This window comes from Nuphar pumila, chromosome 5 (genome assembly GCF_984573655.1).
Source record: "Nuphar pumila chromosome 5, dmNupPumi1.hap1.1, whole genome shotgun sequence".
NCBI lineage: Eukaryota > Viridiplantae > Streptophyta > Magnoliopsida > Nymphaeales > Nymphaeaceae > Nuphar > Nuphar pumila.
Genome location: NC_143253.1, coordinates 8,627,167 through 8,653,692, shown reverse-complemented (window position 1 = coordinate 8,653,692; position 26,526 = coordinate 8,627,167). Strand labels below are relative to the sequence as shown.

The window sequence follows — 26,526 nt, the reverse complement described above, 5'->3', positions numbered from 1 at the left end:
TGGTTGAAATCCCAATGACACGGTTGTGTAACTGTTAGGCTTCTGACTAACCCCAACCTACCTATTAAAAAGAAGCGTTGAGCTTAGCTTGGCATACGAAAATTGAGTTACCAGCACTGCATTTTCGAAAATCTTTCTACGCGAGAGTTGAGCTTTAGTTTGGCATACCATGCTCTCAAAGACAAGGTTTGACTCAAGCCCGACATGTACCAAACCATGTAGGGTCAATGTTTGGTGATAAAAAGGAAGGTCTGATTAGAAGCTGGGTCAGACTCAAGGGGTTCAATCATAGTGACAAATGTTGTCAGATTAATGAAAATCTTGCGATAATATCATGAGAATTGGCCAGAAAGATTAAAACGGAAATTTCTCGCGAGAGTTTCAAAATATCGTGATATTTATGAAAAAACATAAATACCTCGATTTAAATATGATATTTACATTTTAAACAGCTATTTATTTTTTAGTTTTCAATCTTTTTTATTAATATTTTTGTATAAAAAATATTTTTATATTTTTTAATTCCGAGATTTTGCCGTTTATAAAACTTGAGATTTATAATTTTTTTTCGAATTCTCATGAGTTTTTGAAAAATGAGATTTCGCCGTTTTCAACATTTGTCACTATGGGTCTTATATGGAGCCAGGTATGGTTTGTGAAATTTTATACCAAACCCAATCCTAACGTGAGTTCTGAATAAGATCCACAAATTTTCAATGTAAAAAGAAAAAAAAATACTATTTTACAGGGTATGATCCGGGTCTGGTCCATGTAAACTTTATGGGATCCGAGTATGGTTTCTCTTATGGTGCTTCAAATGGATCCCGGTCCGGACCCGGTACCAGCATCTCAAATCAGATCTGGGTTAGGTTTCACCTGAGTCCGAACCAAACCCGACCCGTTGACACCGTTATTTCCACCGTTACAGTGCCGTAGCAACGACGCTCCTCGCGGCCTCACCGCCTAACCCACTCTACAAAAGAAGCCGCCATCATTCCGAATTTCCAATCCTCCAAACTCCGAGAAAAGCGCCCAAGAGAGAGAGAGAGAGAGAGAGAGAGAGAGAGAGAGAGAGAGAGAGAGGCGCGAAAGGGGAGAATGGCGCCGAAGCACCAGAAGAAGAAGGCCGGGCAGGCGACAAAGTCCGCTCATTCCAGCAACAAAAAGGGCGGCGTCGGCGGCCCGAAGATCGAGCTATCGGCGGAGAATCAGCTGCGGATCCGCCAGCTCCTCCTCAACTCCGGCCGATCATCGCTCCCTTCATCCGCGACCCCTGGCGAGCCCTCCATGACCAGAGAGCAGAAGGCCAAGAAGCTCCGCGCCATCTACGACAAGCTCTCCTGCGAGGGATTCCTGCCCGAACAGATCGAAAGCGCCCTCTCCGCGCTCGGTGTACTGCCCTTCGCCTCCTCTTCCTCTTCTTCATCCTTCGGCGTTTCTTGATTCGTAGCTATCTTGCTTAAGCTTCCCCTGTCACGCCGCGTAAATGCAATCGTCTAGCGATAGAACTATGGACCATCGGCTTAGCAATTTTATTGATAGTTGATCAATTCATATGTTATTTTTCTACGATTGTTTATACGCACCTTCTCATGGTTACTGGAAGCTTCTTAAAAACATCGGAAACTCACATTGGAAGCATGAAACGACACACTTTTCTTTGACACTTTCGAATCTCTATGAGAAACTCGCTTCTGGAAATGGAAATCGTGCTTCTCCTAATATGAAAATGAATTCTTGATGCTGTAAATGTCTTTTCCTTGATATTGTCTATGTCTTTCTCGTTATGAAAGAAATGCTCTTTGTTCTCTTAAATTTATGGTTTCATTGTGAAATCTACGTATACAACGAATATTTTTGGTAGAATTTCTTAGAACTTATTTCAAGCAGTGAAGTGAACACTTGTTCTCATTCACACTTTATGTCCTTTTGCTCGTTTTTTTTTGTTTCCTACTCTCTTCCCCACTTAATTCGGAAAAGCTAAATCCATACAAAGCCTTATAAGCAATGTGATTTCCACTGTTTACTTGTTATACAGCCCAAGCTAGCTATACCTGCTGGACGTGAAACCGTTTGTTATGGAGGCTAAGCTGCATGTATCTACTTTACACAAAGAAGCCATTTCTTTCTCTGCCATTTGTTTCTTTTCCTTTTGTGTGGAAACTTGTATTGTTGCCTGTTTTCGTTTAAAATCGTCAGATGCAAGTTGTTTCTTGAGTATGCTGCTATAATTCGCATATCTTAACCTTTTCCATCCTTATATGAAAATGAAGTTTCTTGATGCTGTAAATGTCTTTTCCTTGATATTGTCGATGTCTTTCTCGTTATGAAAGAAATGCTCTTTGTTCTCTTAAATTTATGGTTTCATTATGAAATCTACTTATACAACGATTATTTTGGGTAGAATTTGTTACAACTTCAAGCAGTGAAGTGAACACTTGTTCTCATTCATACTTTATGCCCTGTTGCTAGTTTTTGTTGTTGTTTCCTACTCGCTTTCCCACTTCATTAGGAAAAGCTAAAATTCATACAAAGCATTATAAGCAATGTGATTTCCACTGTTTACTTGTTATACAGCCCAAGCAAGCCATACCTACTGGACGCGAAACCGTTTGTTATGGAGGCTAAGCTGCATGTATCTACTTTACACAAAGAAGCCATTTCTTTCTCTGCCATTTGTTTCTTTTCCTTTTGTGTGGAAACTTGTATTGTTGCTTGCTTTCGTTTAAGTATGCTGCTATAATTCACATATCTTAACCTTTTCCATCCTAAGTGTTAGTGCCACCTTACTTAATTTAATCTATTTTGATAGGATGGTGCAACTTTTGAGGCAGCTCTGGACTGGTTATGTTTGCATGTTCCTGGAAGTGAGCTCCCATTGAAGTTTTCAAGTGGGACATCAGCGTCTTCATGTGAGTGGCAGCATCAAATTGAATTGACTTGTTACTGTTCCTTCCAAGCTCCAATTGTAGTTGATTGCTACAATTCTAGCTTAGTTGGTCTGAGCGCTCATGTTAATGGAATGCTGTTCTGTAGTGCTAATTTGTTTGCTGGGTGCTTTAAGCTTTATTAGTGATCCCTTTTAGTTGTTGGCCAGGGTCACAAATTCAATGCTGATTGTCCTTTTTTTTTTAATGATGAGGAACCCACCAGGATCTTCTGTAGTTTGTTCCACACTGTAGTGGTAAACCCTGGCAGTGTGGACTGGCCCCACAGTGTTGCTCCATGCCTGTCACAGGTTTGATACTAGGGGGATTGAACTCATGATGTGCAGGGCCTCTGGACATTGCGACTCTGCGGGGCCTATACTGTTTGTCTTCAATTACATAAAAAATGGTCATCTTCGCAGGATTGCTCTGATTTCCATGGTTTTATGTTTCACAGGTTTGGAAGGATCTGTAAATGTTGTATCCACTACACGTGATGAGTGGGTTCCGTCAGATGATAAATCTGTGGACATTGAAGAGGCATCTGTTGTTCCTGTTAGAGTTAAAGGACGGCGGAGTGATGATGATGACATTTTGCTTCAACCTTCACAAGCAGATTGGATAAGGCAATATGTGAAGCAACAAGAAGAGGTCACTCACTGGAAAATCTTTTGACTTTTATTTACTGTATTCAATGATTTATCTATTTTTTTTGCCATGGCAACTGTAACTACTTTATTCCATTGTTCAAGGCACCAAGGAGGTATATCAAGTAAATCCAATCTTTGTGGAAGTTTTGTCAGTTGATCAAACATGTCTTTGCAGATTGATGTTTTTTATTGTATTCAAATTGGTATTTGGCAACCGACCTCCATTCCTGATAGAGTTTACTCTTTATTTATATATATATATATATATATATATATATATATATATAAAAGTTTTGGCGTATTTATTGTCATTTGATTTTCCGGGTGATCCCTTATCTTTGTAGTTTCTATGCCTTAACTTATCTTTTCCTTGCCTTTTCTCTTGATGAAAAATCAAAATGAGTAAATGCTACTTGGTTGGACTTTTGATTTGCATTGAACTTTATAATATTCATTATGACAAGGCATACATTCCTATTACTACACGCAAGAACACAATTTATTAGGAAATATAAGAAGGATTTTATCATTCAGGAAGAACAAGAAGATCTGGGAGAGTATGCTGAGCACAATGATTTGACTATACTGGTATAACCTTTGCTTTATTTATCACAGAAATATGAAAATTACAACATTTTCTGCATGGCATAATTACTATGTGGGGGAATGACGCAGTCCCTTTATTTGTTTTTTCGGCTCAGGATGAGGATGGTGTAAGAGGTGATGCTTATCATCAGGATTCTCTTGTAAAGGTACTCATTCGTTTTCTGATGGTTAAATGAAAGAAATGTTTTTATAGTTGTGATGTATATTTGTTCCTAATAGAATGTATTCTAAAAGAATCATACACAATCAAGTTAATACTTCAATTATAATGGAATGCTTGTATGGGCAATGTATAGAAGGAAAAGTAATTTCTCTTCATGATTCTTTATTTTTTTTTCTTTTTCTCAGTTCTCATGACTGCATTTTGTAGCGTAGAATATTTTGCCAGCTATACTAGCATGAATACCAAGAAAATTTGTTGACATGAATTTGATGTTCATGCATGTTGTCAAAATGCCTCTCTGTTGGACACCAGCTTCTGAACTTGATCTCATGCTAAATGACTTGAAAGATATGGTAGTTTTCACAAACATTCTGGATGTTGCTGTAGTATATGGTCCCATATTTTTCCCTTTCCATTGATGCCACCAATTGATGATGTCCAACAACTTTTATGAGCTACCCCAGCACACAAATTAGTGACAGTAAATGATGTCTAGCACATGGTTGCCAATTGAGGAAGCGGGAAGCGAGGCACCTTCAAAATTTTAGGAAGCGGGAAGCGTGGGACGACTTAGGAGCGAATCAGGAATCGTCTCGGAAGCGACCTAGGAAGCGAGGGGGAAGGGAAAAAATAAAAAATAAATAAAAATAAAATACAAAAAAAATTAAAAAAATGGGGGAAGCGCATGACGTTTCGCACTTTCGAAGCGCGCTTCTCCACTTACCTAGGCGTTTTCGGTAACTCTGGTCGAGCAACAATGATTTGAGATGCTAGATCATTGTCTAGGAACAATCAAATGTCGAGTTCCTTGGTTTGGTACTATCTGAATGAATGGTCTGGGAATGCAAGAGCATGTATGTTTGTATGCAGTGTATATGTGTATGCATGCATATATGCATGACTGTGCATATGTATGTGTTTGTGTTGATGGAAATTCACTGCCAACTTGAGAAGGAAAAAAAGAGAAATCTGGTTGCAGCAAAAAAAAGGGTTTTGCCCTTTGGCAGTATGAGACATCTCATATTAGAATCGTATATGAGTAGGATTTCTTGGTAGAATTACAACCATACCCCTGACATTACATATATTATTCAAAGAAGTATTTGGACTGCTAAATTGCATATTTTCTACCCATACTAAGAATTAAAATACTTTAGAACCTGCACATTTTCTCAGCTGACTCATGCTGAAATCATCAAAATACCCCTATTAAGCTTAACACTATGAAATGCCACTAGGCAGGTTCTAGCATTTTGTTGTTTTGAACCTTCTACTAGCTTCTTAACATGTTTAACGTGTTTTTTTTAAATTTTATGGAAGATATGATATTATGAATGGGTTGGAGCAATTGTCCATGTGTGCAAAAGTTCTCTAGCTTATTAACATTACTACTAATATTAAAAAAATGTTTTATAAAAAGTATATGTGCAACGACCCCAAATTGACCCTCAAAAAAATGCGGAAATTTTGTTTTATCAATAAATCATTTTAAAACATTGCAAAAAATATTCCAGGGACCCGAGGAACATTACATATTTAATATACACAACTCAACCATCATTCCAAGCATAGAACACAGTCAGAATCTGAGCCACCGTATCATAACCCTCGCTCCCTCCATGTGTTTTGGTCCCTCCACCACTATGCTTTAGTACCTGAAAAAGTTTTTTAAAAACGGGGTAAAAACCAAAGTTCTTGTACGAGATCTTCTCGAAATCCAACAATAATAAAATTAGTATAAATCGAATTAAACATAAGTTTAAGAGGGCTCAACAAACAACACATTCAGAGCAAGCTCTCAGTATAAGCAGTTCAATTCAATCAACCAACAATTTCATGCTCAACTAAACATTTAAGGATGCATTAATCAATGCAACATGCATGAATAATTTTTTTAAGTTCAATTATCATTATTGCTTTTGCATGCATGTCTCTACATAATACACACATTTAAGTTCCTACTTACTATAAAACCCGCATATACTCAAAGCTGGCCAAATTTTCAATGTTCAAGGCAATTCTCCTTGGTATTTTAACACACAATTTATATTTTATTTACTGGGTTTAACACATGCTCATCGACCGACAGTATGAATGATCACCATCAATCGAAACATTAAGAATCATCACCTAGTGCCGGGACGACAAGAAAATCAATATCTATTGTTGCAACTTTCTCGGTATACTAATAACTGCAGCTGAGTCTAACAATATCATCCACATGCAAAGTGGCGAAAGTTTTCTACAACTGTGGTCGGTAACGCAAACCACACATCGGATTCTTGGGAAAAACAATGCATATTCCCCTATAACCACCATCCAAGGTTTTCACCCTTTTAGAGGGTCACAAAGAAGAAACTCTTTTGCCATTCTTAATCAATTAAGACTTCTTTACACAAAAACAATTATGCAAATCAAGATGCAATAACAATTTTGAGCCTTGACCTTATCAAATTTAAGAGTATAATTAATTCACAAGCAATATAACAAAATTTTGCAATGCATTTATAACTTACTACTTCATGAGCTACACATGCTCTTGTTCTTAAAAGGCCCATCCGTGGTTCACATATAACCACTATATAATTTAATATAAATTAAATAACATTGCAAATTTGGCGGAGAAGAAAATGAAATCAAGAAGGGCAGTTGACCCAGATGGTATACCTATCGAGGATTGGAAATGCTTGGGAGAGAAAGGTTTAGAATGGTTGACAAATCTTTTTAATAAGACTTGGCGGACAAATAAGATGCCTAATGAGTGGATGAAGAGTACTTTGGTGCCTCTATATAAGAATAAGGGTGATATACAAGATTGCACAAACTATCGTGGTATAAAACTCATGAGTCATACTATGAAACTTTGGGGGAGGGTGATTGAGTCTAGGTTGAGGAAGGTTGTCATGATATCGGAGAATCAATTTGGTTTTATGCCTGGAAGATCAACTATGGAAGCTATACATCTTCTTAGACAACTTATTGAGAGAAATAGAGAGAGGAACAAAGATTTGCATATGGTTTTTATTGATTTGGAGAAGGCATACGATAGAGTACTTAGGGACGTTCTCTGGTGGACAATGATGAAGAAAGGTGTTTCTCTCAAGTACATTAGTATAATTAAGGATATGTATGAAGTAGTAACCAATGTCCGCACTATAGTCAATAAAGGGCAGGGCCTCCTCTATTGAATACTCCCATTTACTGTACTTCCTCTTTTCCTACTTATAAAAGAACCCAGTTCCTCTTTCTCAACACCTTGCTCTAATAAAAATTGTTTTGATGCTGTCAGAGACCCATCTACAATTCTATGGAGTTTCCCATCTCTTTGCCTCTTATCTCCAACAAATGACATCTTTTGTAAACAGCTTCCAAGCATATAACAGATTGGGAACAGCTTTCATTTGAAACATTCCGTTTCAATTTTCAAAAAGTTTGATTGTTACCAGCTTCTATTGAGATAGTTGTTATCATCAATATTATAGTTCTTCAATTTTTGGCTGAAGATACGTTATTACTGATGCACACAGACTTGATCATATTATATGACTAAAGCAATAACAGTTTTATATCTGTGTTCTCTTGATAATGGTGCTTCAATCTTATTCGACCAAGTAGCATATGATAGGTCCATCTTGCAGAGTGCTTTACCTTAAGTGTATGTTTTGTTACTGATGTTGTTTGTTTTGTTGCTGATGTTATGTCCTTGGAACTTTGCTAGGTTATTGATCCCAGCTCCCATGCTTCTTCTATTGCCAAGGAATTTCAGAATGCAAGATTAGCAGCTTTAGAAGCCAAGGCAAAGGGTGACAAGAAAAAGCAAGAACTGGCAGGCCAGCTTATCCGTAAACTTAAACATGAGATGTCCTCTCTAGGTTTTCATCTCTGGTTCCGTTGACTAGATGTGCCTTGTTTAGTTTTGTTTGTTTGTTTGTTTTTTTTTCTTCAAAAGAACTTCCACTTGAAGTAAAAAAGGGTCTCTGAGAAAGCAACAAAAACAGAAAAACTGAGACAACACCAAGAAAACAAAAAATATAAAGAGAAAACAAAGGAAGCAAGAAAAATGAGACAAAATTGAACTAGATGAATGTAAGGTCATAGCTCTCCACATGGGTCAATATGGGAATTAACCATAGTCACAAATATTGGCATTTTTTTTTGAATTTATCACGAAAATAACACAATATATTGATGAAACAAATTAAACGTGATAAAACTAGGTATTGAATATACTGCTTAAACTAAATATTTTGCATTTTTCGGAAAAAACACGATAAGTTCTCTATGAAAATTATTCTCCTTTTTTTTTTTAATATGAGAGGCATTCAAACAAGAATTCCATCCCACGTGATATGGGGCAGAAACATATGAGGTGGAGGTATTTTTTTTCCTCTTTTTTTAATGAGGCATTAAAAAGGCTGCCACCCTATGTGATATGGGGCAAGCACATATGAGGTGCAGGAAAGAGGGGGGAGACCTGCCCTTCTATAACATGTGGGAGGGCCTTCCTTCTATCTTCTATTTGATATGGGATTATTCCCATGTCCATGTTGTACAACACGGCCTTCTGTGTGTGTGTGTGTGTGTCTAACCCAAGTATAATGTCTCATTCTCTCTCAAATATATTTGTATATTTCTATCTTTTTAACTTCCCAAGTTTTTCCTAAAATTTTCCCGAGAAAATCTCATTTTTTGGGAATATCCCGAGAATGAGATTTGTGAGTATGAAATCAACGGTCCACCCTAAGTCCTGGACTTTTCAAACCTCTTGACTAGATGCTTATGAACCAATATTTTTCACTCCTCATCTTTATGTGCTTCTATTGTTGTTTGGCCAGGCTTATCTGATTTAATCTATGAAGTCAATACCAGAAACGAGGATACTTCAAGCTCAAATTTGAAAATTAAATGCTATGGACCCACCTCTTATGAAGATGCTACGTCAGAAAAAATATTTGAAGAAACAGTTGTTTCAGATTTTTCTTCACCAAAAACTGAACCCTTTACTGCTGGAGCTGTAAAAAATGATTACGATATGAAGAATTTAGAAAATGCTGCCGTTAGCTTGGATAATTCAGTTTCAGAAAGAGAACTTGATGCACAAGTGGAGCCAGAGGATGTAGATCTTTGTTCATTATTTTCTGATGATGCTACCTCATTCGGAAGCTTCCTACTTGGTGATGTGAAACTGCAAACCAAAGCAGAGGCAAACTGGAGGCCTGGCAATGGCAAGCTACCCAATCGTATTGATGAAACATTAATAAAGGTAAGATTGCTGCCACAAATATGTGGAAACTGTCACATCATATATTAAGATGTTGGTGAAGCAAATAAAACATGTCCCTTCATTACTTCTGCAGGTTCATGTGTGATGTGTGTGTGTGTGTGTGCTTCACTCAGTGTTGCACAGCATAGTCTTCTTTATTCTGAGGGATAGTATCCGTTTTATTAATAGGTTTATGAATATGTCAAATGCAGCTATTAATGTTAGATGCACGCCATGAGTGTCCATTTTGGTGATATTCAGTTTGTTGCATGATTTTTAGCGTGGTATTTTGAGATGATACCCATATTACCCACTTCTTTCATGAGGTCTCTCTGTCTCCCCTCTCCCTCTCTCTCTCCATATATATATATATATATATGAGAAACCTGTAACTTCAAACAACTAAAGTGTCCAGCGGCACACTTTTTTTTAACACGCCTAGGACCTTTAGCGGAGTTTTTGACTGCCACTAAATCCCTGAGCGGAAACCCAGGATTTAGCAGCAATTCAAAACCGCCGCTAAATGTCCCATTTTCATTTTTTTGTGTGGGCAGCGTAATGCCGCACGTCCGAACCACATTCAAAGAGAAACCCGTTCGAGGTGTGTGTGTGTGTGTGTATATATAGGATGGTTAGAATATGTAAACCAGCAAACTATGTTTGCTGGTTTGCACCAACAGGAGCCAAGAGCCAGGAGCCATCTGATCTCCTGATCTCCAAGATCGGACGAATCTTGTGTAACCCCTTCTTTCCCCTTTTCCCTCCCACCACCTCCATCACCACCACCTGTCATCTCTTTCCCGCCGCCGACCGTCCTTGCCTCCCCACCCTCCTCTCCTCCCCTCCCTCTGCCCCAACCTCCTTGCCCTTTACCTCTCGCCGCTGGATAGCTGACACTAGCAAGATCCCACTGCTGGTGGTGCAGTCGCCGAACATGCAAATCCAGGAGCCTTTCCATCGTTGTCCCCTTCCCTGTTAAAGCCCCTTCCATCGCTCGAGCCCACCACCTGAAGCACCACCCTCTACCACGCCAGAGAGAATTCTCCGGCGTCGCAGGTGGAGATCCGTCGGAGCCGAGTGGCGACTAGAATGGGCGATTCCTACTGGAGAACCGCCGACCCCTGGTGTTGTCCCACGGCAGGTGTTAAAATGTAAAATATATAATAATAATAATATTTATATTATATATATATATATTTGTCTATTTTTATCTTATTTTTCTGTATTTTTGTTTAATTTAGCACTTTTTAGTGTCTAGTTCTAATAGAACTAGACATACCTTGTCTAGTTAAGTTCCACTTGGAACTTAACTAGAAAGGTAACTGTTGGAATAGTCCAACGGTTACAACGGCTACAAGGAGAGCTCCTTAAGAGCTCTCCTCTTCTCCCCTCTTCCCACTTGTATATATAGGGCTGCGGCCCTCTTGTAAAGAAATGAAAATGCTTCTTAAGCATTGTGAGTTCCCACTTCAATAAAGAATATATTTTATTCTCTTTTTTGTGTTTCCCATTATACCCTTTTTAAGGGTTATGCTTTAATGTCTTTTTAGACTCTCTCTTGCGGATCTTAGTTAGTTTTTGGAAGATCCTCATTTCGTTTCATGGTATCATAGCAAAGTTCATCCTACATTGTGAAGATTTCTTGCCTCGTTTTCCCTGCCAAGCTTGCAAAGGTGTTTTATCACCTTGGTTGTGGTTTTTAAAGCCTCGTTTGAAGGAAGGAGAGAAAAGAAAGGCTCGTTGCATCAAAATATCGTGTTTGCTCTCTTTTACCCTCTCTTTCTCTTTCTTTATTTCTTTTTTTTTCTTTATTTTCTCACCTTTGTAAAAGATGGATGATCAGGATAAAATCACCATCATACCCATGAAGCTAAACGACACAAATTATGTAATGTGGGCTTCAATAATGAAGCACCACATATGGGGAAAAGGGTTGTGGGACATAGTAGACGGTTCCAATTCGGAACCTAAACTTGTTCTCACCAAAATGGAAGGTGATAAAGAAGTTCTTTTAACCGAAGGAGAGAAAAGTAAAACCTTATTCAACTTTGCAAAAAAGTTGAAAAGAATGGAGAATAGCCCATGCTAAAATTATGTCATGGCTAATCAATAGCGTTGACATAAAAAAATGCTCTAGTCTCACCACGTTTGAGCATGCCGATAAGGCATGAGAATATCTCAAAAATATGTATTCCCTGAAAGATATTGCACATGTGTGCAATCTTCAAGAAAGGGTTAGATCAATGACCCAAGGTGATAAAACTATACGAGATTACTATAATGAATTATCCGAACTTTAAGGTGAATTGGCTATTTTAGAGCCAAAATGGCATTGTCCCGAGGATATTGAGCTCAGGCAAAAGCAACTTGACATGGAGCATTTTTACCAATTTGTAAACGGTCTATGACTGAAATTCGAGTCGACTAAATCAACTCTTCTTCATCGGGGAAAAGTTTCCTCTATTGTTGATACTATAGAAGAACTAACTATTGGAAGAAAACAGAATCAAGAAGAATACTCCAAAGACTGAAGATGATTCCGTTCTAGCTGTATCTAGATCGAAGAATCATGTACGATCTTATAGACCACCTCATTTTAACCGACAAAGTGGTGACTATGACGAGAAAAAAGTTATTTGCCATCATTGTCATGAACCTTGACACTACAGGCCACAATGTCTCAAGCTTAAGGAGCTCAGAGAGAAGAGAGCTGTGATTGCTGGATCGGAGCCCAAAGATCAGGATGCACCAGTTTCCATGGCCCAACTAATGGAGATTTTTCAACCTCTCATCAAAGGAGCTTCCTCTTCATCTGAAGCTTCAACTGGGGCAGCTGCTTCATCTTTTTTCGATCTAGGTAACTTCCCTTGGCTTCTTGACTCTGGTGCTTCTTTCCATATGACTCCAAATGATAAAAGTCTATCTGAATGTGTTAAAAATAAAACAAGTGTCAAAAGTTTTTACAGTTGATGGAACTTCTCTTGAAATAGAATGAATACGAAATTTTGAAAAAATTCATAAAACTGAGAATTTTTTTATCCCAGAAGTTAGATATATTCCCAATTTAAATTTAAATCTTTTATCCGTTTCTCAAATATCTGATCATGGGTGTAATATTTCTTTTTCTTTTCATGGTTGCTGGGTACAAGATCACCAGTCAGGAAAGCTGATTGGGGAAGGCCATAGAGAGGGAGGACTCTATTACATGGATTTTTTGGAAATGCCGAAGAATGCCTTTTGTTATAACATTCAAAAAAATGAGTTGGAGTTGTGACACAAAAAGACTTGGTCATCCACATATAGCCAAAATCCAATATTTTCAAAATCTAGGAAAATTTTGTAACTCTTAAACATTTACCTGTAAAGTTTGTTTTCTTGGCAAAATGCAAAAGATTACCATTTCAGAACAAAACTTTTATCTCTTAAAGACCACTTGAATTAGTACACTCGGATGTTTGGGGTCCTGCACCAGTAATTTTTAAAGGAGGATTTGCCTATTACGTTATTTTTGTCGATGATTTTTCCCCGCATACATGGATTTACTTTCTTAAACATAAGTTCGAAGTATTTTCATACTTTCAGACATTTCATAATATGGTTAAAAACAAATTTTAAAATGATATTACCATGTTTTCACACAGATTCAGGGGGAGAATTTTTATCCATAGATTTTAAAAATTACCTTAACTTACATGGCATCACACATCAAAGGTCTTGTCCATACACACCTCAAAAAAATGGGCTGGCAGAACGTAAACATCGCCATATTATGGAAACCACTAGAACTTTATTAATAGCAAACCAAGTCTCGAAAGATTTTTGGGCAGAAGCTGCCTTAACTGCCACCAGTTTCAACATGCTCCCACCTCTATTCACATGGGAGCAGTCATGCGTATTATCAGATACATCCAGTCCTCTCTTTCACATGGACTTTTCTTGTCTTTCTCCTCCTCCCTTGATTTAATTGCATATACTGATGCTAATTGGAGAGGTGATCCCAATAACAAACACTCAATCACTGGTTTTTGTGTCTTCTTAGGTGAATCCTATGTGATATGGTGGAGGTGCAAAAAACAACAAAAGGTCTCTCTATCATCCACCGAAGCTGAATACCGAGTCATGACAACCACGACCATAGAAGTAGTTTGGCTCCGACGTCTGCTTGCTGACATGGCAGCTGAAGCAACAAAAGCTTCACGAATGTTCTGTGACAACAAGAGTGCGATCTACATTGCAAACAACATAACATTCCACGAATGCACCAAACACATCGAAATGGATTGTCACTACGTTAGAGAGGAATATTTACATGGGACAATTGATCTGCCATATGTTACTTCAGAATATCAGTTAGCATACTTCTTTACAAAGCCTCTCGCAGCTCCCCGGTTTCAATTTCTTTTACACAAACTTTCGCTCATTGTACCGTAAGTTTGAGGGGGAGTGTTAAAATGTAAAAAATATATATATATATAATAATATTTATATTATTATTATTATATATATGTCTATTTTTATCTTATTTTTCTGTATTTTTCTTTATTTTATTATAGCACTTTTTAGTGTCTAGTTCTAATAGAACTAGACATACATTATCTAGTTAAGTTCCACTTGGAACTTAACTAGAAATGTAACTGTTGGAATAGTCCAACGGCTACATTTCTAACCGTTGGACTATTCCAACGGCTACAAGGAGAGCTTCTTAAGATCTCTCCTCTTCTCCCCTCTTCCCACTTGTATATATAGGGGTGCAGCCCCTCTTGTAAAGAAATGAAAATGCTTCTTAAGCATTGTGAGTTCCCACTTCAATAAAGAATATATTTTATTCTCTTTTTTGTGTTTTCCATTATACCCCTTTTAAGGGTTATGCTTTAATGTCTTTTTAGACACTCTCTTGCGGATCTTAGTTAGTTTTTGGAAGATCCTCATTTCATTTCAGCAGGGATCTTGTGGAAGCAGAGGCGGGAGGCGGATTCAGCAACAGGGAGGCGGAGGAAGGGGCGGTGGTGGGAGGGGAAAGAAGGGAAGATGAAAGAAGGGATTGCACATGAACCATCGATCTGGAGATCAGATGGTTTCTGTTTGTTTAAAAAAGTTTACATATTTACCCAACTTACATATTCTAGTATATATATATATATATATATAGAGAGAGAGAGAGAGAGAGAGAGAGAGTAATGCCCCAAGATTTTCAACCCTTGGAAAAATATGCAAAAATTTAAAAACTTTTTTTTCTTTATTAAAATCGTTAGCGAAAACATTTTCAAGCAGTCAGTACACCCTCACGGAAACGTCATAACCGGATTTACCTGGTCTTGGACTCGCATATCCTCACAGAGACTTGTCCTGGCTAGACTAGCCGTTCTTGGATATGTAAAACCTCACATGGTCACCCTCTTGGAAACAGTTCCTTAACGAGCTTATTTTTATCAAGTGGATTCTCATTGTCATTCTTGCATAATCACAGTTGACCACTCACATGGTCGATAACCACCAGTTCGGGCTTAAGCATGCACATATTCGATATGCATCATAACATAAATTATAGTCATATTATATTTCATTCATATAATCTCATGTTCATCAGGGTTCAGTAACCCATAGATCCATTACAAGCTCCAACATACATCACATGCATTAATCACATCATAATCTTGTTTTTATAATTAACGACCTGTGGGTAGGCACAGGATAATACAAAGAAACAACTGAGATTGTCCGGGGGTTTATTATTCTATGTATTTTGATACTCCGGACGAGTAGCTAAGTTTGATCCAAAGGAGACGACATATTGACTGAGAGAGAATTCTCCAGAGGCATAAACAACGGGGGATGCATCCAAACTTCTTCATAAGTCAATGAGATCTACCACCTAGGATAATATTTGGTAGCCCAGTCCCCTAACTCTGATGACCGGGGATACTGAGTTATTGCTACTCGAAGAGCATAGTTGTTAACAACTTGTCCATCAGATTTTTTGAACCATCCGATTATCTCTCTTGACAGAAGGATGAATGGGTACATCAGGTGTTATTTTATCTGACAACCCATTCAATATGTTTTGGTCTTTTAAACCAAATTGTGTATCTTGCCTGTGAAGGCGATAACCTCTGTTTATGTGATTTACTTTAACGTGATGCATTGTCGCTCTACGAGGTTACCATAAACCTCCACAGTTCCACTCTATTCATCGTCATACTAACATGTGCATATCTGATAGTACCACTACGATGAAAAAGATATTGGTTTCTTAGAAAGAAACCCAAACACAACATTGGAAACCACGATATCCCACGCCTTTGGCTGAGAAATATCCGAGTCATTCTGGATACAGAAAAGGACCTGACGTACGTACCACTGAAGGCTACGTAGTCGAAACCTTTTTGTTATGTTGGTTCGAAGAAAAAACTCATTTGCGAATTCCTGAGTCATGTTAATCTTAACTTATTTTAAAGTTCAAACCAGGTTTGGAAAGGTGTTTAGAGGAACCCTCCAATGCTAGGGAGTTTGTCTGATAAGCACAGACACAACACCATTGATACAAGTATGTATAAGAGTTGCTTTATACTTAGGATAAGCTATGTATGCCATTGTTGTATGTTGCGAATATGCCAACGCAAAACACTTGTTTCGCTTTTCGAGACATTGGGGAATGCGAGCTTAAAATCTCGCATCTGGATTCTTTTGAAATCGAGTTACAGAAAGATGCACAAATCTGTGTGTTTAAATATATACTGGCGTAATTTAAAGTAAGCAAGAGTATGCAAAACTGTGTACCTTATATAATTATATATTTATATAGAATGCATATATATTAAAGCATAAGCCTGTGCACATTACAACGCGACGACAAGGTAAATGGCATAAAGCAGGGCTCGATGTGTGAAACTATGCATCGAGCTAAATAAATTGCGTAAGCGTGACCCGATGTATAAAATCGTACATCGGGCTAAGTAAATTGCGTAAAGCAGGAGCCTGTGCACGTTACAACACGACGACAAAGTAAATAACATAAAGCAGGGCCACGATGTGTGAAACCACCACGATGTGTGAAACCACACATCGAGTTAAATAAATTTCATAAAAGTGAAGCCTGTGCACATTACAACATGACGACAAAGCAAATAACATAAAGCAGGTCCCGATGTGTGAAACCACACTTTGAGCTAAATAAATTTCAGAAAGCTGGGGCTTGTGCACATTACAGCGCGACGACAAAGTAAATGACGTAATTAAAAATGGGACAAAAATGCACAAAACTGCGTTCTTGAATTAAAAGCGTAACATATGTATATATTTGACATAAATATAATATATATATATCTATATATATATATATATATATTATATTTAGTGTGTGTGTGTGCGCACGCGCTCATTGTAGCTTAAATACGAAAGCATAAATTTTAATTAGTATAAACTTATGCTAATAGACATGCATTAAAATCACACAAATACCAGAGTTAGTGTAAGAAATTCCTACCTTGTATTCTGTGTCAAGAGTACAGAAACACGTGGGAGGTTGCGTCGTGATGTGGGTCCACAATGATAGAGATGGCAGAGCAAGTTATGACAAAAAAATGGTGATGGATCCAATAGAACAACATGCACATAAAACGAAGGTGGTGTGGTTCTCAAGATAATGCATAGATCTCGAGGCGATGCACAAATCCCGAAGAAATGCTTGATTTCCTAAACAATGGGAGCACGAGTCTTGAGGCCACTAGGCCCACACAATCCAATGGTGGTGGTTCACAGGTAAGCACACTTCATAGAGTGAAGCAGATCTTGATGCACACGGGTCCCGAGTAACATGGTGGTCGTGATGATGGGGCCTGAAAAGAAGCGTGTATTCATGACTGTGTTTGGATCTTATCCAAACACAATTCGAGTTTAGCTAATTAGCACATGTTCATTAAAGGCATTAATGGCATATTGTATTTTACATTTGTTGTATGATGGGTATTTTTGTACCCTAGCAATTGTAACATGTATTTAATGGAAAGCCCAATACCACAGTCGGCTATTGGGAAATTCTGCAGCTTTCTTGTCTCTCTCCCATTCGGTGCCTCCTCTTGTGTATGAAGCAGGGAACCACGATTTCTATCATGGTATCAGAGCAACAGATCCAAGCTTAAGGATCTCCTTATGACTGCCTTGTCGTCTTCTTCTAAGGTATCAGTTTTTCTTATTCCTTTTATCTTTAAATCTTCGATTCATCTGAGATCTCTTCTGTCCTTCTTTCTTACTGCTCCTCTTTCAAGCCAACCTTTCTCCTATTTCCTAAAATCTGAAACTTCACGTTGCAATATTTTCTTCTCTCATTGCCTATTATTTTTCTGCCTGTCTATCACTCTTTTTTTCACATTGCTGCACGTGATCTTACCCATCCATTGCTAAAGCAATCACGCAAGATCAGATTTTGATCTATGCGTGATTTCAAAGGTTGAAAAGGATCACGTGAATCTCTTTTGCATATTGACGTCAGATCAATTTTTGATCTGGACGAGATCCCAGACCAGTTTCATATGTTTTTGATCTTTTTCTTTTCTCAATACAGTTTCAGGTCTCCTTTTTGTTCTGCTTGCCTATTTCATCATAATTGTGAAAGGAAAACAAGTTATTTTCCAAATAACGTGTCTCACTGATTGAGTTTTATTCAGAACATATTCTTTATTGCACAATTCCGATTTTCTGCCTCGGGTTTTCACTATAAAAAAAGGCAGAATTCATTGATATTAAATTTCTGTTCTGAATTATATTGGAATTCAATAGTAGTTGGGTCTTTGCCATAAAGCCATTTTCTTGTTTCCTATTTCTTATTCCTTCTTGTTTTCGGTTTCAATAGAATATGGACTCATGATCTCATTCTCAACCCGGCCTTTCCTCAAACTTTCTTAGTCAACTCGTGTCTGAGAAACTGAACAATTCCAATTTTCTAACTTGGAAACGACAAATCATACCATTCATAAGAAGTCAAGACCTTTTCGGACATCTAGATGGTTCTGTTCCTGTTCCTCCAGAATTCATACCACAAGAAGAAAAGATTGGTGAGAGAGATCTTTCTATTACCTATGTCAGAAATCCAGAATACGTATCCTGGATGAAGCGAGATCAGGCGCTGGTTGCCTATACCACTTCTACATTGTCACATGAAGTGCTTGTGGCAATTCCAGATGACTGCTCTGCAATGCAATTATGGCATCAATTGGTTCAGAAATATTCTCAAGTTTTTCAGGCCAGAATATTATTTTTGAAGAGAGAGTTTCAAATGTTGAGAAAGGACTCCATGACCATCATGGAGTACTTGAACAAAATGAAGACCATTACAGATCAGTTAGCCATCGTGGGATGCGCAGTTAGTGACAAAGATATGGTGCAACAGACTTTGAGTGAGCTGGGATCGGATTATCATATGATGATTACTTCCTTACTGTGTTTGCTAGATTTACCTACTTTTGAAGATCTTCGTGCCAAACTTTTGCAGTATGAGATGACCTTAAAGGGATTTTCTGAAGATACTCATTCTCAAGGTGGAGCACACACTGTTCTTGCCACAGGAGTTGCCTATGGGCAAGGACTTGGTAGATATGATTTTCGAGATAGAGGGAGTCAAGAAAGAAATGGACAAGGAAGTCGTGGAATATTACCTACACCTAATATTCCTCACAGTGGGCAAAGGCAAAGATCAATACCGACCTGTTTTCTATGCAATAAAAGGGGGCATATCAAAGCAAATTGTTGGTCCAATTCTCAAAATAAAAGTAAACAGTCAGAGACCAGCAAGGGGTCAGATAAATTGAAGAACAGTGACGAAGTCAAGGAGTTGTTACTCTCTGCTCTAGCTGAATTGAACTTAAAGCAAAATGATCGGGACACTTGGTATGTCGATTCTGGTGCAGCCACTTATGTCACTTGTGATGTTGGTAAGCTCCTAACTCGTATTCCCTATGCTGGTAAAAATAGTATAGTCACTGGAGATGGGTCTCACCATCATATTTCTCACATTGGAAACTCTGTCATTCCTATGTCTACTTCTCTTGCTCTCTCAAATACCATTTATGCTCCGAATATCAAGAAAAATATTGTTTCTGTCTCTAAGCTTGTTGATGATATCAATGCCTTAGTTGAGTTTACTCTTTTTTCTGTTCGTGTCAAGGATCTCTACACGAGGGAAACGTTCGCTGAAGGAAAGTGACAAGGGAATATGTACATGTTTCAAGAGAATCCTTCTACTTTTAAGCTTGCATCATCATCTTCTTCAGTTTCTTCTAAAAATGTTTTGTCTTTCTGAGTGTAATAAGCCAAATCTTTGGCATGGTCATTTGGGTCATTGTAGTAGTCGTTTTATTGAAAAACTTGTTTTAGCAGTCTTATTCCCAAGTCAAGTCTAAGTTTAAATGTCGGTGATAAAAAATGTTCTGGTTGTCTTCAATGTAAGAGTCATGTCCTTCCATTTCATTTTATTCTTAATAACTGTAACAAGCAAAACTATATAAATAACAAAAAAATGATTAAAATATCCTAATGAACAAATAACCAAACTAACCACATATATTTCAAAATTTGCAAGAATGCCCTTAAGATTGACTGATACACATGCACACTCATTTTCACATCTTTCTTCAAACCCTACATGCATTAAGAGAGAGAGCAAGAGTTGGACAGAAAAACATAAATTTAGGGAATGAGTGATGCTGGAAAGAAACCTACAATTATATTTTAGTAATACGTGGCAAGAATATGGATCCAACTAAATATTCCTCTCTTATTTATTGACAATCCACTGAGGTTTTTTGTTTGTGCACTGAACTCAGGATTCTTTGCCGTATGATTAGCACTTGTATGATAACAATTAAGAGGAGTTGGGGTCTTCAAATCAACACCCATATAATGGAGTAGTCACCTGAGGGATACAATTTTCAAAGTCATATATGGCATGACTCTGTGTTCCCCTTTAATCAATGATTTTGTAACTTGATCTTGCTTTTTGTTGCGCCATATGATAACAAAAATCACTGAGATACAAAACCAAGTGAAACACTTGTTGAGTGGTGTCCCTGCAAAGTCTGCATCTAATATGCTTGAAATTCAAACTTATAGGATGACGAAAAAATCAATAGTAATCCATTTTCCTTCAGATCTTCACAAGTCTACTGATGTGCATGACCACCGTCTGGTGCATTAAACTAGGCATTTTCAAAAATTTGGCTCACTAAATGTAGTGCATATGCAAGATTAGGATGATATAGTGAAATATATGAGAAGATTAAGATAACATAGTGAAATATATGAGACTTCCTACCAGTTATTTATACAGTGTAGGACCTGCTAACAGTTTTACATCATTCTTCTTGAGCTTTGCCTTTACTTTATTTGAGGTGTTGACATTTTCCTTGTCATTTGCCAAGCCAGCTCTGGCTGCATGATCAGTTATGTACTTGTGTTGGGACAACAGTATCCTCTTTTTCTGTATGCAGCTTCTCATAGTACTTGAGAGTTGAGACCGAATCTTTCATTTTAAAAAGCTTACTCAATACAGCCTTCATTTGAGTTACAATATCATCTCTCGCAATTATCTTATCGTCAGCATATATGAGTAGAATAGTTCTACCTCTGGTAGATGTTGGAACAAATAGAGCTAGATAATGATAACTTTGTCTAAAATCACATGAAATATTGTAGTACTAAAATTTCAAACTAAGCTTGTGGAGTTTGTTTAATCAGTAGAACTGTGCTCTTTTGATCTCATTTTGATTATCTATTGTTCTCAAAATAGTTCCATATAGACTTCTTTATTCACATTATGATTCAAAAAGACATTCTTCACAGGTAACTAATATAAATTGACTAATTGCATCAGTCACAAGTAATGATCTTGTAGTGGTCATATTATTCGATGCCCTTTTGAATTACAAATTAAATTTCGGATTTATGTGATTTCCAACATAATTTGAACATGTAACTCTGATATTCTTTGAGAATTCTCCATTAGAGTCTGATCATGGGTGTGTACCACTACCACCAGCCAGGAGGATGTTCCTTGATGGGAAGCAAAAATGGAAAAGTTCAATCCTCTGATTGCTATAGATCATTAAGGAACATTAAATGCAGATATTTATATTTTATGTGCTCATTCACTTTAATAATCTAGCTGCCTATTATTGATGCATGAATACACGTTTATGTGGTTTTCTGTTGTTTGGTTGGTAACATAAGAAGTTGTTGATATATGCAATGGTTATGATCTATATCCTGCTTTGTACCTTTGCTTCATGTAGGCTAAATTATTATATTTTGAAAACCATGCTCTTTGTCCAAATTCTTGTTGAATTACCTTTTCTTTTCCCCCCCTTGTACGCAATTTGTCCATGATATCTACTATACTGTTTTTTCTTTCAATTAAATATTTGATCTCCAACATGACAGGGTTATATTGGAAAGACACCCAAAGCTCTTCTTCATCAACAATGCCAGAAATTGGGCTGGGATGCACCCAAATATAGCAAGCTATCTGCAGAAGGAAACATGTATAGTTATAGTGTTAGTGTCTTGTGTAAAGCTACAGGAAGGGGAAAAAGTAGAAAGGCTGGTGGCTTGATTACATTGCATTTCCCTGACCAAGAAAGAGGATTTGACTCAGTTGAGGTATTCTTGATCTATTGTGCCATCTGTATACTGATTCCATCCTATGTGCGCAATTGGTAAGATAGGATGTGGTTATGTTAGACAATTGACATTTGTCTTTATCTAGAGAACTCATTTGTCTTTTCTTGTTCTGCTTTTTCCTTTCTTATTTCAAATTGTCAAGATGTTGGATCCGCTCAATGCAAAAGAACATCCAAGTCCACATGAACATCCATACAATCCAAAAGAAGAGTCTAGAATGGCAAATGAAGATAAGGATGGAGCAAGCAATGGAGGGCTTCCTAGTTGTGATCAACAAGAGACAAGATAGGAAACCACAGTGCCTTTCTAAACACATTTTGGAAAGTTCCTATCAAAGTTATCTTACTAAAATCTAGGAAGGAAACATATCTACTGTTATTGGGGGCTTGGAAAAGAAGTTTGGAAATTGTAAACAAATGAACTGCATGAATTATATAAGTAATGGAAACCTATCTCTCGTAACATGTTGAGAGAGATAGGCATCGTGGACATAGGTTGTTTTCTCAACCGAACCACATTAAAAATTGTTCTCTCATTATGAATGTACGTGAGCCTTTGTTTTCCATCTGTTCGTGTCATCCAATAACCTGATTCTCCTTTGCAATCCAAGACCTGTGGAAATCAAGAACCTGATTCTCCTTTGCAATCTCAAGAAATAGAGCCGTCTCATATTATTGAAAATTAGACAAATCAAGAAGACATTACTATTGAATTTGAACCGAAATTGATGTAGTGGTTGACATATCAAACTGGTTTCTTGTTAGAACTCATCTGATGGTCAATAGGCCCCAAGCTATGTCACATAGGTGCGGGTACGGGTGCGGTGATGCAGCACTTTAAAAAAACTTGGGTGCGAGGGTGCGGGGAGGGTATATATATATAATTTTTTTTAACAGTTTTAAGTTAACACTACGTGTATGTGTGTGCATTTATGTATTTATATATATAATATAGATAAAAATGGACTTGATTAGGGTTAACATAATCTACTTTTGGATGGGAACGGACCTTAGTGTGGTTGACTTCAACTAACACAAAGGAAGTTGTGTCCAAGTTTTGCACCCGCCTGGGTGAGACGCGGGTGCGGTACCCTGTTAGAAGAGTCTGTGTTACATAGGCCCCAAGATGGGACTTTGAAACTCAGGCTGTACATGGCTGCAAACATCCTATTTGTCTAGGTCTTATAAGTTTTTGAAGAAACTGAACCTAATTCTTTTGACCAATCCAAAACTGAACCGAAATGGGTTGCATAAAAATTAAACATGGGAATTGGTCCCCTATTCTGACAACCAGAATATAGTTGGGTGCAACTGGGTCTATCGTATAAAGATACATGCAAATGGTTCCATTGCTAGATATAAGACACACTTAGTTGCAAAAAGTATTATCCAACAAGAGGGAATTGTTTATTTTGAAACTTATAGTCCTGTGATAAAGCCTACCACACTGAGAATGATTTTGTCCATAGTTGTTAGCAAAAGTGGTGTATACATTAACCTGATATAAACAATGCATTCTTACATGGATTTCTCAAGGAAGATGTTTTTGTATGTCAACCATGGTTGTACGAATCGTACACTATGCTACGATACATATCATTACTTTTGGTTTTTGAGACACGGTACACACTCGTATGACGATACAAGTGTGTATCGTACCCGTATCGGGTGTATCATACGATACACCCGTGTATCGTGCTGTATCGTACGATACAATATTGACGCACTTAAAAAAGGGCAAAAGTTGTATTTTTTTCATTTTTGGTTTAAAAGGCCTTTTGAGGGTCGAGTTCTTAATATGTCTAGAGTCCGTTAGAAGGGAACCCACTCACCCTAGGTTTTGTGAGATTGATTTGGGGGCCGATTCATGCGCAAAGGAGAGGGCTTTAGCGATTTTATCAAGTAAGAGTGCATTTTCACCATTTTTTCACTCAAGGAAGTGGGTTAAGGTACAAAATCCCTATTCTTTGCTTCTTATTGAGTGTTTTTGAGGAAAGGTGTGCCTGATGCTTCTTATTCTTTGCTTCTTATTGAGTTTTTTAATTGGTTATGTTTTATTTTAGATCCTTTGATGTCGTCTTCATGTTCATGTCATATTAGAGATGATCCTGCATGGCAATTCTGCAGAAGCATTGATGATGTACCATGCCTAGGGTTACCATTGAATTTGAAATGTCTATTTTGTGATGATATTACTATAGGTGGATTGCATAGATTTAAGCAACATATTGCATGTCAAGATCAAAATGTACGTCCATGTGATTCTCCATCTATTCTTGCGACTTTTCGTGTTAAAGTTATTGCTGAACTAGAAGAAATTCGAAGAAGAAGATTTTTTAAAAAATGCAAAGATGAAAGACTTCCAACCATTGTTCCAGATTCTGAAGGTGATGATGATAATGACCCACTTGCCAAAAAAATGGCCAATATAAAGAGATCATCGTACGGCCGTTGGATGCAGAACTGAGGAAATACAGTCTTGACTTCTGATGTTTGGCAAATAGTCTCTAGAAGATAGTTTAGGTTTAGGATCTTTATGGTTTAGAATTTTAGAGATGAAGATTGACATGTAAGATGTTGGTTAAATGTAATGTTTTTAGTTATCATGAACTCTTAGTAGTTGCTTGTTTAGTTATCACTTATGACATTTTAGTATGACTTGGATGTGAATTTAATATTGTTAGTTAGTGTAACGACCCCAAAACTCTACCTGTGTATAACTGTTTAGTTATACACTGCCGGTCCCAAGCCCGGATAAAGGAGGAGGGTTGCGGTAGGCCTGTGACAACCAACATAAAAACTTAGTCATACCCTATGAATATGAACCAATATGAGAATTTCGTTGGGGCGTTCCTTACTGAGCGACGCGCTGTACTATATAGGCCCGGAGGCAGTGATAAATGGGCAAGGGTTGCTAGGTCGTCCCCCGGAAGCGACGCGTCACACCGGCGCCCGGGTGTGGTGTCAAATAGGCAAGGGTTCCCTCACTTTGTTGGACGGGTGGGGGTAAAGAAGTTAGTCCAAGACCATAAAATTAGGTTAGCCACTTGGAACATAGGGTCTTTAACTGGTAAGTTGGTAGAGTTAGTAGATGTTATGTGTAGGAGAAAGATTGATATTTTATGTCTACAAGAGACCAAATGGGTAGGTGAGAAAGCAAAAGTGATAGAACCTTGGGGATATAAGATTTGGTATACAGGAATAAATAAGAATAGGAATGAAGTAGGGATTGTTATGAGTCGTGAGTTTATAGATAATGTAGTTGAGGTCCGTAGGAAGGGTGATAGGATTTTACTTATTAAATTAGTATTAGGTACAGATATTATTAATATTATTAGTGTTTGTGCACCTCAAGTAGGTTTAAATGATTCCACTAAGCGTCAATTTTGGGAAGATTTAGATGGAGTAGTACAAGGGATATCTTATGGAGAAAGGCTTTTCATCGGCGGTGACCTTAATGGGCATGTAGGCATTAGTAGGGATGGATTTGAGAGTATCCATGGAGGCTATGGTATAGGAGAAAGAAACGATAGTGGAGAAAGGATTTTAGATTTTGGTTTGTCCTATGATATGATCTTAGCAAACACTTGGTTTAGGAAGAGGGAGTCTCACCTAATAACATTTAAAAGTGGGGTTAATACGAGTCAGATAGATTTTTTCCTACTTAGAAAGAGAGATAGAGGTTGTTGCATCGATTGTAAGGTTATACCGGGAGAAAGCGTAGCTACACAACATAGAGTCTTAATTTTAGATCTTAGAATTAGACAATGCCGCAAAAGGGATAGACATAGGATAAATCCTAGAATTAAGTGGTGGGCACTGAAAGGAGCTAAACAAGGAATGTTTGTAGAGCGGGTAGTTAAGTTGATTGGTGTCTCGAGGAGGATTCAGAATCTATGTGGAATAAGATAGCGGGTGGCATGAGAAAGGTGGCTAAGGAGGTATTGGGTGAGTCTAAAGGCGGTGCACCGCTAGGTAAGGATACATCGTGGTGGAACGAGGATGTCAAATTAGCTATTAAGGTTAAAAGAGAGTGTTATAGAAATCTAAGTAAAAGTCATGATAACGAGAATTTGAAGAAGTATATCATAGCAAAGAAGGAAGCTAAAAAAGTAGTTCGGAACACGAGGGATAAGATATATAAGGAGGTTTATGACAAGTTGGATACCAAAGAGGGTGAGAAGAATATTTATAGGATTGCAAAAATGAGAGATAGGAAATCGAGGGATCTGGGTATGGTTAGATGTAT

The 26,526-nt window shown here is 37.6% G+C and overlaps 1 protein-coding gene across 7 annotated transcripts in view; it reads left to right on the top strand.

Annotated features, from left to right (window-relative positions):
- The first annotated feature begins 1,029 nt into the window (after positions 1–1,029).
- Positions 1,030–26,526, top strand: part of LOC149836674 (RNA helicase family protein) — a 307,604-nt gene continuing 282,107 nt past the window's right edge. For 6 of the 7 annotated variants that reach the window (XR_016431827.1, XM_090005514.1, XM_090005516.1 and 3 more), the window contains exons 1-8: positions 1,030–1,392; positions 2,813–2,912; positions 3,385–3,578; positions 4,112–4,165; positions 4,279–4,329; positions 8,065–8,218; positions 9,182–9,609; positions 22,039–22,257. Coding sequence is in view for 6 of the 7 variants with exons in the window: in XM_090005514.1 (XP_089861640.1) it covers positions 1,099–1,392; positions 2,813–2,912; positions 3,385–3,578; positions 4,112–4,165; positions 4,279–4,329; positions 8,065–8,218; positions 9,182–9,609; positions 22,039–22,257 (1,494 nt within the window). In the remaining variant the exon portion in view is untranslated. The remainder of the gene's footprint in view (positions 1,393–2,812; positions 2,913–3,384; positions 3,579–4,111; positions 4,166–4,278; positions 4,330–8,064; positions 8,219–9,181; positions 9,610–22,038; positions 22,258–26,526) is intronic. The other variant, XM_090005515.1, reaches the window with a different exon arrangement.